At 46.1% G+C, this 15,624-nt stretch overlaps 1 protein-coding gene across 6 annotated transcripts in view; it reads right to left on the reverse strand.

The window, feature by feature from the left end:
• Window positions 1–15,624, reverse strand: part of LOC127592440 (kelch-like protein 29) — a 99,946-nt gene that overhangs the window by 3,511 nt on the left and 80,811 nt on the right. For all 6 annotated transcript variants that reach the window (XM_052053197.1, XM_052053193.1, XM_052053195.1 and 3 more), the window contains 4 exons: window positions 10,327–10,509; window positions 8,926–9,106; window positions 3,470–3,663; window positions 2,632–2,776 (listed from right to left, as the gene is read on the reverse strand). In XM_052053197.1, coding sequence (XP_051909157.1) covers window positions 2,632–2,776; window positions 3,470–3,663; window positions 8,926–9,106; window positions 10,327–10,509 — 703 coding nt within the window. The remainder of the gene's footprint in view (window positions 1–2,631; window positions 2,777–3,469; window positions 3,664–8,925; window positions 9,107–10,326; window positions 10,510–15,624) is intronic.

Genomic DNA, 15,624 nt, shown 5'->3' on the forward strand with positions numbered 1-15,624 from the left:
TTTGGTACAGGCGACCCCTGTTCAAACCCTGCTCAGTTATGTGTGAAAATACAACTCTTAGTTACTTTTTCCTGGAAACCCTCGATAGTGCATGTCAAATAGGCCTAAAGTGCAGGACAAGTCAAACTCACAGGTAGTGTAGAGGTACACACCCCGGTGTTTGGTCTCGGCAACCCCGGTTCAAACCCTGCTCAGTTATGTGCGAAAATACAACACTTACTTTTCCTGGAAACCCTCGATAGTGCATGTTAAACAGGCCTAAAGTGCAGGCCAAATAACAGTTACAGGTAGCGTAAAGGTATACACCCATCTGTTTGGTCCAGGCAACCCAGGTTCAACCCCTGCTCAGATTTGTGTGAAAATACAGCACTAAGTTACTTTTTCCTGTAAACCCTCAAAAGTGCATGTCAAATAGGCCTAAAGTGCAGGACAAGTCACAGTCGCAGGTAGTGTAGAGGTATACACCCAGGTGTTTGGTCGAGGCAACCCTGTTTGAAAAACGACATAGTATATTATAGAAAGGCGTTTCTGGCCCGAAAAAAACGACAGTGTAGTTTGTCGTTTTTTTTCGGATCAAAAACTCCTTACTATACTATGTCGTTTTTTTCGGCTCAAAAACGCCTTAGTATAGTAAGGCGTTTTTGAGCCGAAAAAAACGACCATGTATAGTAAGGTGTTTTTAGCCCCCAAAAAACGACTATGTATAGTAAGGTGTTTTTAGCACCAAAAAAACGACCATGTATAGTAAGGTGTTTTTAGCACCAAAAAAACGACCATGTATAGTAAGGCGTTTTTAGCCCCAAAAAAAGATAGTATAGTAAGCCGTTTTTAGCCCCAAAAAACCGACCATGTATAGTTAGGCGTTTTTAACCGAAAAAAGGCAGAAAAAAACAACCATGTATAAGAAGGCGTTTTTACCCGAAAAAAACGACCATGTATAGTAAGGCATTTTTAGCCCCCAAAAAACGACCATGTATAGTAAGGCGTTTTTAGCCCCCAAAAAACGACAATGTATAGTAAGGCGTTTTTAGACCCAAAAAACGACCATGTATAGTAAGGCGTTTTTAGCCCCCAAAAAAGACAGTATAGTAAGGCGTTTTTAGCCCCCCAAAAAACGACATAGTATAGTAAGGCGTTTTTGAGCCAAAAAAAACGACATAGTATAGTAAGGCGTTTTTGGCCCGAAAAAAACGACCATGTATAGTAAGGCGTTTTTGGCCGAAAAAAAAACCGACCATGTATAGTAAGGCGTTTTTAGCCCCCCAAAAAAGACCATGTATAGTAAGGCGTTTTTAGCCCCAAAAAAATGACCATGTATAGTAAGGCGTTTTTAGCCCCCAAAAAACGACCATGTATATATAGTAAGGTGTTTTTAGCCCCAAAAAACGACCATGTATAGTAAGGTGTTTTTAGCCCCCCAAAAACGACCATGTATAGTAAGGCGTTTTTAGCCCCAAAAAAACGACCATGTATAGTAAGGCATTTTTAACCGAAAAAAAAGGCCGAAAAAAACAACCATGTATAAGAAGGCGTTTTTAGCCGAAAAAAACGACCGTTTTTTAACAAAATAACGCCTTACTATACATGGTCGTTTTATTTGGGGGCTAAAAACGCCTTACTATACATGGTCGTTTTATGTGGGGGCTAAAAACGCCTAACTATACATGGTCGTTTTTTCCGGCTCAAACGCCTTACTATACATGGTCGTGTTTTTGGGTTAAAAAATGCCTTACTATACATGGGCGTTTTTTTGGGGCTAAAAACATCTTACTATATATGGTTGTTTTTTCCGGCTAAAAACGCCTTACTATACATGATCTTTTTTTCGGCTAAAAACAGTTGTTTTTTTGTTAAAAACGCCTTACTGTACATGGTCTTTTTTCGGCGAAAAACGGCTTACAGTTCTTCATTATTCTATGTCGTAAGGTGTTTGCCTTACGACATACAATAATGAATTGTTGACAATTGATCATTTTTAAATTAGATCTACCGGTACATTTAGGCTCATCTTGAACAAGGACTGCACACTGCTTTTTGTGCATGTGACTTCAAAATTAGAACTGAGGGTGACTATCAAACCAACCACTTTATGAAAAACCAGAATAATGTTCTTATTTGATACGAGAAACAATAACAGGAGTTGTGCAGGGAGGATTAAAACTTGGGAGGATTACGTCTTGTGTCCTATTCGGCTTGCCGCATGCACACAAACTCGTATCCACTGCTGGAAGTGGAAAAGATGATTACAAAAAGCTTCCTTCTATTCGGCTTGACCAGGAGTGGAGAGCAGCAAAAAAAACCCCCTAAAAATGCGAGCAGCCACTGCTGTGTCTGATAAACGCGACCAAAGAAAGGGAGGATAAGGATGTTGTCTCTTTCTCCTCCTCTCCCGTTTCATTACCTACCTAACTTGATCCGCGGCATGGAAGCACGCAATGCGCCGATATTGCAGCGAACCCCCTCTTTTCACGGGGTATAGCTCCAGAGGCAGACGATAAACGTACAGAAAATTTCTCATGTGCCCCTAAAAGGGATCATAACTCCACCACGACTACTTTGCCTTTGGTATCTGCTCTTCTTTTTGACTATTTAACGCTTGTGTTTAGCCCGATTGGTTCTGCCGAGCGTCACCTGCAGAACTGTCTGGAGTGATTCATGTTGGGCCCAGCCTTGATGTTGCCTTTCTCCGGGTCATAGATGGTGGTGGCTCGTGCATAAGCTCCGCCCAGAATGTACACCAGGCCGCCCAGACTCACCGCCGGAGCGTACTTGTTGTCTGCACACAATAACACATTCAGACGGAGTCAAAGGCAAACACACGGAGTGACACAGAGGCAGACACTCAACGAGTCAAACACCGCCCCAAAGACAAAAACACATCCACATGAGACCCTCCCGCCAAATACACGCACAGACGTACACACTGAAACCCACGGACAAACACAAAAGTACGCACACAAACCCCATCACATTCATAAAGCGCGCGCGCACACACGCACGTGACATTCTCCCATCTATTTGTCATGACATCAGCTTGTTTTTCCACACACCCACCCAAATATTAGGAACAACTCTCAGCATGATGAAACTGCGTGCGCGCTTGTGTGTGTGTATTGACACATTGCGCTCGACGCCCAAGGCCAAATACTCACAGGGATGTAAAAAAAAAAAAAACGACAGGAAAAACCCCCCACAGATAAATACTTTGTGTCTGGCAGCGGCGCAGCATGTGGCGGCATCTTCATCACAGCGCAATCCAAACATCACCTGTGTCGGCTCTGGGATCTCGGTGACGTCTAACAATGATTTGTTGGATGAATAGCGATGAACTTGACATGTTTTTAGTCAAATTCCATTCGTTGAGATGGAAAAAGTCCCATCAAAATAAATACAATTTACAAAGATTGGTCAAATAAAGTGAAATCAAAAAGAGGGCTGGGGTCCAGGGTCGTGGACAATCACGACCCACCGATCATGGGCGACTCGATGAAGCTCCAGGCGTCGCTCTGCGGCACGTAGGACTGGAGCACGCCGGCCGATCGTCCCGCCTCATTGACGCCGCCAAAAACGTAGACTTTTCCGCCGCAAACCGTGGCCGCCGCCGAGTGCACCGGCTTGGGTAACGGCGCCACCGTCTCCCACTGGTTGGTGATGGTGTCGTACCTGAAAAAGAAACCGTGTACCCTTGATGCTCATAGCTCAAAACAGTCTTCGCTCAAAGGGAATACTTGATCCTTTTGACAAAAAAAAAAAAAAAACTTCCGAAGCATTAATAAGACACCTGAGAACAAATGCATAACATATTTCCTCCTCGCCTCAAAATAGGATACGACCTACTTTAAACATAGCACTAATGTATCACGCGCGCACACAGTACAGTAGGCTTCCCGAATTATAGCTGCGGGGCTGACGGGCGTAATTAGGCGAAGGCCTGCACCACCGGGAAGGATGGAAAAAGAGCCAGCATTGCGCACAATGACGGCAATTAAAGCAATTACACAAAGCAAACATATGTCGACCGACACACGCCATTAAGCCCTCGCGACGGCCACCAACTTGGAGCAAAAAACATTTAAAAAATGGAATAATAAATAAAGCGCTCCAAATGTGTGCAGAATTCTCTTCAGAGGTACAAAAAATTCCCGGGGTTAAAAACTGTACAATGTCAAATTTTCTGTTTTTAAAGCATCTGATAAAATACTAAACGTATATTCACTTATGTTGTTACGATATAAGCCTTTGGAGTAGCGAAGCCCGCTCGACTGCAAAATGTGACAAATTTACCCTCCCGTGGGTTGAGTCACGTTGCACGTTTTTTTTTCCCCGTTTACATCTGTGCAACCAATAAGACGAGTGATGTTACATCTTTTTTTTTTTAATGGCGACAACTTGTAATCGTCATCGCTATTGCCATGTCTGCAGCCATTCGCCGTCATTTTTTCTGCCAGTTTGGAAGTCGAGCGAGTCCCAAAACGGCGCCATCCATCACAATGAACATCACGTCTGCACATTCTTCACCGTTATTTTGCCCGGCGCGTTATATAAAGTCTGCCACCAACGAGGCTCGCAATCTTGCGTTTGATTTATTCGCGGGGTGAAGTTGCTGTCGATTTCTTTTCATCAATTATCCTAACTGGAACGGGTTTTGTGCTTTTGAAAAATGCTAAAACAATTAGCGAGTATAAATAATTGCATCCGGCAGCATAAGATGCTCGTCTTCATTTGGGGGGGGATGGGGGGACACACACGTGTTCATCCCTTCTGTGAGAGACCACATGTGGCGGCGAGGACCAAGGGTGTCGCACCAGGAGTCTGGGTGCTGTGGGGAGGAGGGGGAGGGGGGGGCAACATTAAGAGCTCAGCAGGCGCCACCGCTGCCAGTTTGCCTCATCCAGAGGAGCAAGGGATTAGCTCAGTAGGGGAGAAGCTGCCTCAGCAGGGGGGCTTTGGGAGCCTCTTGTCCCTGACTACCGCAGGGTCGCCCCCCTCCCGCGGAGGCACACCGCCCACCAATAACCAGAAGAGCCGGAGGCGCTTACCTGCGCCCGAGTGGTAGCGAGGTAGCAAGGCGGCAGTTCGTTAACCGTGTGGAGAAATGAGATAACTCGTTTACCAAGATCCGAAACTTTTGGGGGGAGTTAAGGTGCAGAAAAGGGGGGGGTGAAGCTAGCAACTACTAACCGTTACTGGTAAGACGCAAACCTGACTGAAATTGCAAAGGGCCCACATTGTAACATTTGTATCATGAGCCTCCTTGGCCCACAGTGTCATCCCGCGCCGTCAGCATTATAGTCTTTGGCTCTCGTTGACAAGAGTAAATAAATAGCACCAACGACTCGCATATCAAGATTTATTATACGGAAACGTACCACTACTGACGAGGTTTTGCTCTGGTCTGACCTTGAGCCGCTTTGCAAAAATCTGATTGGGATTCACGGCACGATGAACCAACAAGCCACTGCACGGCAAAAAGGATTTGACGACGCCTCAATCATATTCGTTCTAATACTAGAGTCTCGGTGCTATTTTTCACATAGCCATCGTCGCTATTTTCCCCCGGACCGAATTGTACCTTGATGAACTGATGAGTCACTCCGCTCAAGAAGGGGACTTAAGTGGAACCTGGATTCCCGTAATCAGCGGAGTTTCAAAAATACCCAAAACAAAAGAGTGTCTGATCTTTTTGTTAGCTCGACAACCCCCGCTGAGCGACTCCTAAATCTGGCGCGGCGCCGCTAACAATTGCTCATGAAATATTAAGCGGCAATGGCGCTTTCAAGGACGCACGAACCTGCGCGTGGCACGCGATAAATAAAACAAAAAGCGCCACCGCGTGATTGACACATCATTAGACAGCCATGAATTATTCAATATCCTGCAATCATATTGCTTTGTCAAAGGATCAACATGCCGGGCGAGAGAGCGGGCCCAGGGCACCTGATTGCGAGTTAAAAGCCTCCCCTACAACACCGCGACTCAATTCCCCCTTTAAAAAAAAAAAAACTGATGGGAACAGTTGGGCTTGGTCGTCACCAGTTGATTCGCGCCGAAGAAAGGCCGCATCCCGGCTTCATCCGGGCCGCTTTGAGATGCTTCCGATTGAAGACAGAATTGCGACCGTGGGCTCGCATTTCACACGGCGGGAAGCGTGAAAGCTAGCGTCGAGAGCGATGGCAGCGAAGGCGGCGGAAAAGACTGCAAATGAGGTGGCGAGATGGAGGCTGTACACAAGGCCAGACACCTACATACAATGGATGGATTAATTTAAAAAAAAAATCTGCAGCACAACGTATTTTTTTTCTTTCTTTTTTTTTTGCACCTTGGAAATCGAAAGGAACGGCGAGCAAAATGAATTTTCACGCATGCAAGATCTGACGAAACAGACTTGAAACGATGACAGTCGGCAAACATTTGGAGGGTGATCAACGATCCACGTTTGGTTGCACCGTTTCTTCTTCTACGGTCTTCTTTTCGTGTTTGTAGGAAGAAGTCGGCTTCTTTCAGGGAAGCTAAACCACGGCACAAATGATCGTCGCTCTCGATTGTCTTCTTGCTTGTCCCATATCGGCATGCACGACTTCAACGACTTCCCGAGCCGCAACCGCCCTCCATCAAAAAAGCGCCGTGATGGAAATCATCGTTTTACTATGCCGTCGCAGTTCAAACGCCAGCGCGCGGCCGCTCTTTAACCCGAATGTGATTTTAAATGCGACCATCTCACGAGGACTCAAGAGCGCGGTTCGGTTCACTCGACGATGCGAGATGATCCCGTCTCGTCTTTCACGACAGCGGGTCTAATAAATGCGCTCAATTCCGCGCGTACATACGTACGCTCTGGCAACGACGACGGCACGCAAAGCGATTGGCTGCGTCCCCGCGCATCCATCGGGCGATGAGCAACACAGCAAATCAATTTGCAGCTGTCGTCGCGGCGTCGCCGAGATGCCATCCGCATATCAAACATCGGGCAGCCATCGCTATCTGCTGAGTAATGATTCCGGAATGTTGTTAGCGCCTCGGTCGCAAACGAGACACCCGCAAAGAGTTCCTTTCCTCTCTTTGGTCGCTGCAATCTAATGCTCTGATGGCAGAGGAAGCGTGGCCCAAAATGGCCACTTGACTCCTTGGCTGGCAGCAATTTAAAAAGCGGTTAAGTTCACCTTCATAGTCAGCCGGTTTTGAGCATTTTGTTTGATCTTTCAAGACACACAGATTGATCGTTGTGTTCTGTGACAATACAAGCGAGGGAAAAAAAATGGTTTTGAGCTTTTTCCGTTATTAGTCATCAGGGATGGATCGGTTTCTGAGCAGAAAGCAGAGAAAGTAACATTTTGCTTTATTGACACCGACTATAAAACGACAAGAACAAAGCTGAGAGCGCAAAACTGGCACCAAATCGCGCTCCAAAAGTCAATTTGATAAAAAGTCACTTAACACATGCAGAGTCAATGAATGGTTTTACAAAGGCCATAGTTTTGTACTCCATTAATTCTTGTGGAAAAAAACTGTTCTAATCAGGGTTAAGAGTTTTTATTTTTTTTAATTACATTTATACATCTATGGAGTCGAGTGCAAGATGGCGAATTGTGTGATAAAGTCGCTGATTATTCCCAAACCATCTTTTTTCTGCTGTACGGCCTGGACAATAATACTGAAGTATCAAGGTCATATTTACGGTCATTTTCAGGGTTTTTTTTTTCAGCGATTAAAAAAAAAAAAGTATTAGTTGGGTTTTTTCCCACTTTTTGTTACCTATACTAGCCTAGGTTTGAACACACGACATTTTCCAAACGACAGCTTCCCGGCACACCTGCGGGTGGGCTCGAAAGGTATTTGCCTTGTATTTACGAGCGCTATGAAAGAAATAGCTCGCTGATAATCTGTCAGGAACGTCGCCGAGCAGTCGGCTCGGTGCATAATTTACGACACCTGTTCACAGAGACCACGGCGTGGACCAGCTGCCTGCTGTCGCAGTCCGTCTCGTTGCAAATCTTTCCTGCTCCGCCCTTCTGAAAATGCCAAACGGTGCTGACGTGTTTAGCTGTTATTAAGCTACTCCATCAACGCTAACAGGGTTTTGTTTGGATAGATAGAAAACATTTTTGAAAATTGGGGGGGAATATAGTGACCAACCAGCCACTGCAGTTTGGATCTTGTGTACCTTACAGAGAGATGAAAACGTTAACTGAGCTACAACAAACGTCCTGTAGCAGTTGTTCAGTTTGGCCATTTTTAGGTCCTTGCTTTGTGGACAAAGTATCAAGCAAGACACATTGATTACCAGCTAGCATCCTTGTTCTGCTTCAAAATGACTGGGGGGGGAAAAAAAAGGATGTCTTGTGTGTCATTCATAAGTGGTGCTGCCAAACAAAACAAGCGTGTGGGTACAAATCAAATCTCCATAAAATTTGATCGTAAATTATACATGAAGCCGCTTACATTAGTCTCGCCTCACAAACTACATGACAGCGGCAATAACAAAAGATTTCTTCCCTTCCTCTTCTTTTTCATCCTGGTCGCAGTGACGCGCCGCTAGCTACACGCGGCGCACATTAGCCGGCTCATTCGACCACAAATTGGGAGGAGGGGACACACCGGATGAAGAAATCTTTGGATTTTTACGGAAAAAACAGAACGACCTGCGCTCTTTTTAATGCTAGCTTCAGTTCTAACCCCGTGTCACAAATGGTTTGGCCCCGACTGACCAGCACGCATTAGCATCCTAACCGCGACTTTTGCCACGGCATCAGACCTCAAGAACAATTTTTGTATTATTATTTTTATTATTATATTTTTTTTAATGGACGCCAAGTTGTATTTCAGTTCGCTGAGGTTAGGAAAATGGCGCCACAAAACGGGCAACACTTTCACCTACTCCAAAATAGTCACGCCAGTGCATGCCGTGGCATCCCATCCCCGACTCACCTCTCCACGTGGTCCAAATTCCCAGAGATGCCCAGGCCTCCGATGGCGTAGAGTTTGCCGTCATAGACCAGGCTGTTATGTCGGCAGCGGGCCACCGTCATGCGCGACACCAAGTTCCAGTTGTCCAGCAGGGACATGTAGCACCATACGTCAGACAGCATCACCCCCGACTCTGTGCCTCCTGCAACAAAAAAAAAAAAAGTGGGGTAAATAGAACAGTACAGTGACCCACCTGGCGAATTCGCCTTTTGGTACTTTTTTTTTTTGGGGTGGGGGTGGGGGTGTAATCTATTCTCTGTTATTTGCTGAGAAACTCGCCATCAACAAAAGTATAACTTTGGCGCCATTTTGGTGCCAGGGATGGTACCTGTGTTGAAATACTGTGTTGAAATGATTTGAAGCGCTTCATTGAGACCAAGGTAGTGCTTTTGTCAAGGAAAGAAGTCAAAGTGAGCTGAATTTACAAAAGTATTGCTTCGCCGCCATTTTGTGGTATCTCCAACAAACTAGACAGCTTTTGTCGTATCATACTTTTTTCACGACAAGGCTTCACGCTGTTGACAACAACAATGTATTGTATAAAAAAAATAATAAACGACCGTCATGAGGATAGTTTGGATAAATGGTTGGATGGATAAGGAAGTAAACTGCTCTCATGAAGTGTAATTATTGTCGTATCTGTGTATTGGGTGTGTGCCTTCCAAGGGGTGTGGCCTAGTGAGACACCCCAGGAGCTGGAGTCTGCGTGTGAGCGTCTTGTCATGAGTAGTGGCCTAAAGCAGCTACTTATGAATAGTCAAATTTTTTTTGGTGCGTGCGTGTTTGTTTATTGCTGATTTTTTCAAAGGTTTTTGTCAAAGTTGCCATTGGGGCACTAATTCATGTCAAAATGTTAATTGTGATGATGTCATTGAAGTAGAGAACCCCGGCGAGGAGATACAGCAGCAGAAGCCGATTGGCTAACTCGAGATAAAACCTCTGATTTCTCCAATGGCTTGTCGGACTGCCGGCGGACACGGGGCGCCGCTTGTTCCCCTCGCCAAACACACATTTCCATTTATATGAAAAGAGAGCGTGAGAGCGGGCGCGCGAGCAGCCTGGAAGAGAGCGATCCTGTCGCGGCGTCAAGGTGAGTGTGTGGCTGCCGCGCTGAAAAAAGTGCTTCAAATGGAGTGTGGCGGGAGAAAAATGCTGTCACGATGGAAGGTGGTGGTGGGGGGGGCGGAATGGTTCCTTTTGACCTTGACCACTCAATGTGACTCAGTATTTAGGGGCCTATCTGGATAAGTTGCATGACAAGACGTCGGTGGGCTCAGAAGGCCGAGAATGCTACGACGCGATTCTAACGATGAGAATCAAACACTTCCCGTAAATCGGAATCGTCCCGACGCACGAGCTCACCTGATAGGTAGATGTTGTCGCCGGCCGAGATGACGCTGAAGAACTCGCGGTCGTAGAAAGGAAGGCTGGCCAGCGGGTACCACTTGCTATTCTGCGGGTTGAAGCAGGTGACCGCCGTCAGGCAGCGCTGGTTCATCCCGATGGCTTGGCGCCCCCCCACCAGGACGATCACCTCCGCCACGCCTGCGAGAAGAGGAGGAGGGTGACTGACGGCTGCGAGACTCACTCTCGGGGTTAAGATAAGATGACGCATCTGCTAAATAGTGGCACGGCGAACCGGGAACGGGCGCGAAATGGCGGTTGTCCATAATCACCATTTTTTTTTGTTTTAAATTCCCGGGCCCCCAACAGTTGCACTTTCTTGAGCTCAAGAACCACAAGAAGGGTGAAACTTCTGTCAACGTCAAGACAGTTGCTCACCGAATCAGAGTTGCACATTTTCTCAAGTAGTGACCAGCAGAAAGAAGACCAAAGGACACCGGCGTCCAATCTGGAAACGGGTCACAATGCTGCACGATAGGCAACGAATTGGATCTCGTGTCGCCTTAAAAGGCACACACACACACACACACACACTCCTCAACGGAGAGAGCGCTACAAAGACAGCAGTCATCCAGAACACACAAACAGGCTGGAAGGCTGCCAAGAAGCGACTCACCGTCAGGCGACAAGGCAGCCGCCAGACACCAGTGAGCAGTGTGTTTGAGAGCGGCAGGCATCCAGGAGGGTGGAAGGGGAGGTTGGATGAATGACGAGAAAAGGGGATGGGACAGCCGGGATTGAGGAAAAAAAAAAGCAAGGATGGCAGGCTAATCTTCATTGACTGGGGGGGGTGGGGGGGGAATCCAAGGCCAACTTTATCCTTCTGTCCCCAATCGATGCTCCCGCTCAGTCAAGTCTTTTGACCCGTCACTTCCCTCGCTTAAAACACAACAACAAATGAAGCGCAACCCTTTTTTTTTCTCTTCAGAACTGCCGGAACAAAAAAAAAAAAACAGCAGAGGAGCTAAGCCGAAAGCCACAGACTCTGAGTGGACGTCTTTTTTTTTTTTTCCCATGGTGAGGCTTTAAGAGGCTCTCTGATGGATGAGACGGGCGAAGGGGGTTGAAGATTGTTTTTTTTTTTTTTTATTCAAGATGAAGCAAGATGCTGGTTCAAAACAAAACAAAGAACCACGACGGCAGTGGAGCGCTCGGAACCCTTTCAGTGGTAAGTCAGTTTAGACAGGCCTCCAAATGACCAAGCAACAAATTGTTCATTCAATTTATCCACACACACACACACACACACGCACACGCCCACATTCATAAATAACAGATGGATATTTACATATGTGAATGGACACGTGTTTGCAGAGTTGGACTGGCAATATATGAGCGCGCCATATGTGTGTGAATGGAGAGAAATGAGCACTGATCACTCGCCGTGCACGTGAACGCACAACGGCAGCTCAGGGCGATTTCCGCTTGGTTGCCCGCGTCAGCGATCGTCCACATCTGCCCGTCTGACTGATCCCACCCCCAAAGCCTCCAACGCGTTGGCGGACGAACACAACTCAACGCGGGCCTGTCAGGAGCGGTGATGAGGCGGGGGGGGGGGGGGGGGGGTAGTTTGGGTTCTGGGCTAGCAAAGCCGTGGCCACCACTTGTCCAGTGGTTGGGAAGAAAAAGGGGGCACCTGGGATGGAGAAGACTTGACAAGCTGATGTTTTCCTCCTGACAAAGAGTTTAAAAGCAATGCACTTTGGGGAGAAAACGGTTGGTCCTTGACCCCCCCCCCCCTCCCCCTCCAAACAGCGGCAAGAAGGGGAAAGCCCACTGACAGATGGCCCAAAAAAATGGGCTCAACAGTCACTTTATTTGGTACACACAGTCGTAACATCTGTTTTTTTTTATCGAATAATACTTCAGGGTTTTTTTTGGGGGGTTTTGTTTTATGAATCTTTGTTTTTAATTCATTTTAATATACTTGATACTTGAATGTTATACAATGATTACTTTTCTTTTCATATTAGTCTTAAAAAGTATAACGACATCTCTTTTGCCCTTTTTAGTATTTTATAAGCGTGCTTTATTTTTTTTTCAATCCTATTTTTTTCCCATTGCTGCTAGTATTTCATTCATATCAAAATTCTATATTTTCATGACCAACACTCTTACTTTACTTTGTTATTTTTAAGTTCTTCGTATCATTTGAGCAAAAGCAAAAAGGTACAGCGGCCATTAAAAGGGGGGGGGGGGGACCGAAACGGTAGTTTGTGCAAAGCGAATCATCACACCTCCATCTTTGTTGTCGTCAGCCACCATGAAGGAAATGGCGACATTATCATTGAGCCCATCGCGCTGTGACAAACTACATTGTTGCCTCGTGTAGCAGCCACAAAAAGGTTTGTTTGCTCATAAAACTGACACGTGCATACACATAAATACCGTGCAAACTGGAAGGTGGCAGATGCCGACAGACACGCACACACGCTATGTATGTACTTATACACACACACACACACACACATACGCACGCACATGCACACGCACGCACAGGGTGCACATAGCTGTGGGAGACATTTATATCTTGCTGCAGGTCCATAACCATTATGTCTTATCACGCTCGCTTTTTACTCCATTTGCTCTCATTTGCGAACCCTGTGATTTGTCTCCCAGTGTGCTAATTTGCTATGACGACGTCGGGGGGGCCCACGGCGCCCCGTGATGGCGCTAGACAGCTCCTAAGTGTGCAGAAGTGCGCGTGAGAGCAAATTAGGATGTTTACTTTTGTACTCGAGTCACTAAAAGCCCCGAAATGCCCTCCGCCAAGTGCATCTGGGGCAGAGGGTGCAGTGCCCTGTTAGTTCCACAAGAGGTTGCTGTTTCTTTTCTCTGTGTTTATAGTCAATACAGAGCAATTCATTATTTATAGCGAATTGATTTTTTGCCAAAATAAATGTGACGAATGATTATTGCGCCCTTTTAAAGAACGTGTGATTCACATTTTATTTCCTATTGCCATCTGAGACAGCAATGACTGTTTTTGCCCAGCAACAGCAGACATGAGCCACAGTGACAGTAATTTCCTGCGCCGCTGTTGGACTTCCTGTTTGTGCGCCATCCTTTTTGTCATTTCCACTGCCAAGCGAATATATCTGCACATTTTCTTCCACTAGCCTTTGGAGCGGTTACGATTGAGCCCCATCAACTCTGCCTAGCAACAGGTGACATGGGCAAATCGTGATTATTAAATGTGTTTTTCTGACTTACTGTTCCTGCATTGTCAGAAGCGAATTAATCATTTATGCAGTTTAAGAATGGCAAAGGCCTACGGCACAATTTGGATTGATGAGAATAATCATTTCCTTGGCGAACGCCTGACTGTGTTGCTGTTCCTGCACTATCCGCCCCTTTATCAGTGTAACCCCAACTCTCCCGAGATACAGGTGCCAACCCCAAAGAATCCAAACACTTCCATCCATGCCTGCCATGAATGCTGGATGAGGCAGCAGCAGCTTTGCAGCGGGTCCGGCGGGTCAGCCTTCTGGAAGCGCTCCACCTAAGCTGGATTTATTTTCTGTGTTGAATTTAGGAGTCCGCGCAGGATGAGATTTTAGCGATAAGCCGCGAGAACGTCACCGGCACACAGTGCCGATGTATGACTGAAAGACTCGCACGCATCATCTGTCCCTTTTCCTGAAAGCCTCTCCTGTTCTGGGTCACATGGAACCTGGAGCCTATCACAGTGGACTCAATGTGCAAATCACCTGTCAATCACAGGAATGACACATGGCCATAATTATATTTATGTTTTTGTAAACGTCAAAGACAATCAACAGTAATTAATGAGCCTGCAGTACATGTTTTCATATAAGGAAAAACCAACACACACACACACACACACACACACACACACAAGGGTATGAATCAACTGTTTTTCTGTAAATACAAATAAGGAAAACCGCAATTTCACCTCGAAAGTAAAGTGTGGAGAGTCTCCGTCAAGGGAATATATGGGCCAACCCATGTGCATATTGGATGCGGAGCCTCAAAACTTGATACAGTGACACAGTTTTTCTGTTGTAATGAATCGGGAGATGTGCGGTATACGTTTTGCAAATGCCGTGTTGTAAATCTCACAGTACAAAACAAACAGCATTTTGGTTTTTTTTCTGGAATATCCAATAGAATCGTACTTCTTTGAGTAAACATCTAGGGCAGAGTAGTCATCAATGAACTCCCAAGTTTTAGTGAAGACAACAGAGTGGAGAGGATAAATGTTTTGGTCGCCTGTGAGTAAAAGAAACCCGGAGAAAATCCGCAGTGGGACAAGCAATCTCACGCTGCATTTACCTCTCGAGACAAACGGCGAGGCTTAATAATTACTCGCAGCCGGACAAGAATCAACAAAGTCGGGGTTAAAATGCTTTTAATTGTCTTCCTGAGCCTCTGACAGCTTCACCTCGCCGCCTGCTTAAATGCGACGCAACACTTTCAATTAGAGCTTGAAAGAGAGGCGCTGGCATCGGCGAGGAGCGACAAGAAAGTCAGGATCAATGCGTGCTAATTGGGAAGCCGCAGAAAAGAAATAGGTTTCCGCCTTCGTGGGGCGATCGGGATGTTTTTACGCACGTTATGAGGTAGCGTGATCGGACGCTGGCCGTTCGCCGGGTTTGAATCAATCAGACATTTTGATTTTCATGAATCTGATGCTTATTTTTGAATGATTGCGAAATGTCTTCAGTGACATTGGCAGGGTTGCTTACAAATCTCTTCTCTCAAACGTACAGTTTTACTTCCTCACTCAAGGGGGGGCTCACCAGTGACGACATCAACGTTGAGCCTTAATCTCAAACGTACAGTACACACTGGGCTTCCGAAGGCTAGCCATTAGCATATTGCACGTGCGTATCCGCTCACACGCGCACAGCGAGTCCGCAGATTGACTTTGCTCAGCAAGAAGTGCTTCACGGATGGCACTTCTCTTTTCTTTTTTACGCTTGACAGTCTTATCAACAGAGCTCAGGTGGCGCTCCATCTGCTTACGCGCCTTTTTTAAGCACGCGCGCACGTACGCGCGCGCACACGCACTCCCTCAAACAAACACGCGCACGCACTCAAACGCACACATTCAAGGACTAAACCATCTGCCACAACTTTCACTTTGGGGCATTCGAATATCTTTTTGCTTGACTCTCCTCAGAGCTTTTTGTTTGCAGGTTTGACAGCCATTTCAGTTTTGATATTTGACAATATGGCAGAAAGTTATTAAAAACTTTTTTAAAAAATTACGTTTTTTTAAGTTTTAAAATT

The sequence above is a fragment of the Hippocampus zosterae genome, chromosome 19 (genome assembly GCF_025434085.1).
Source record: "Hippocampus zosterae strain Florida chromosome 19, ASM2543408v3, whole genome shotgun sequence".
In the NCBI taxonomy this organism is placed as follows: Eukaryota; Metazoa; Chordata; class Actinopteri; order Syngnathiformes; family Syngnathidae; genus Hippocampus; species Hippocampus zosterae.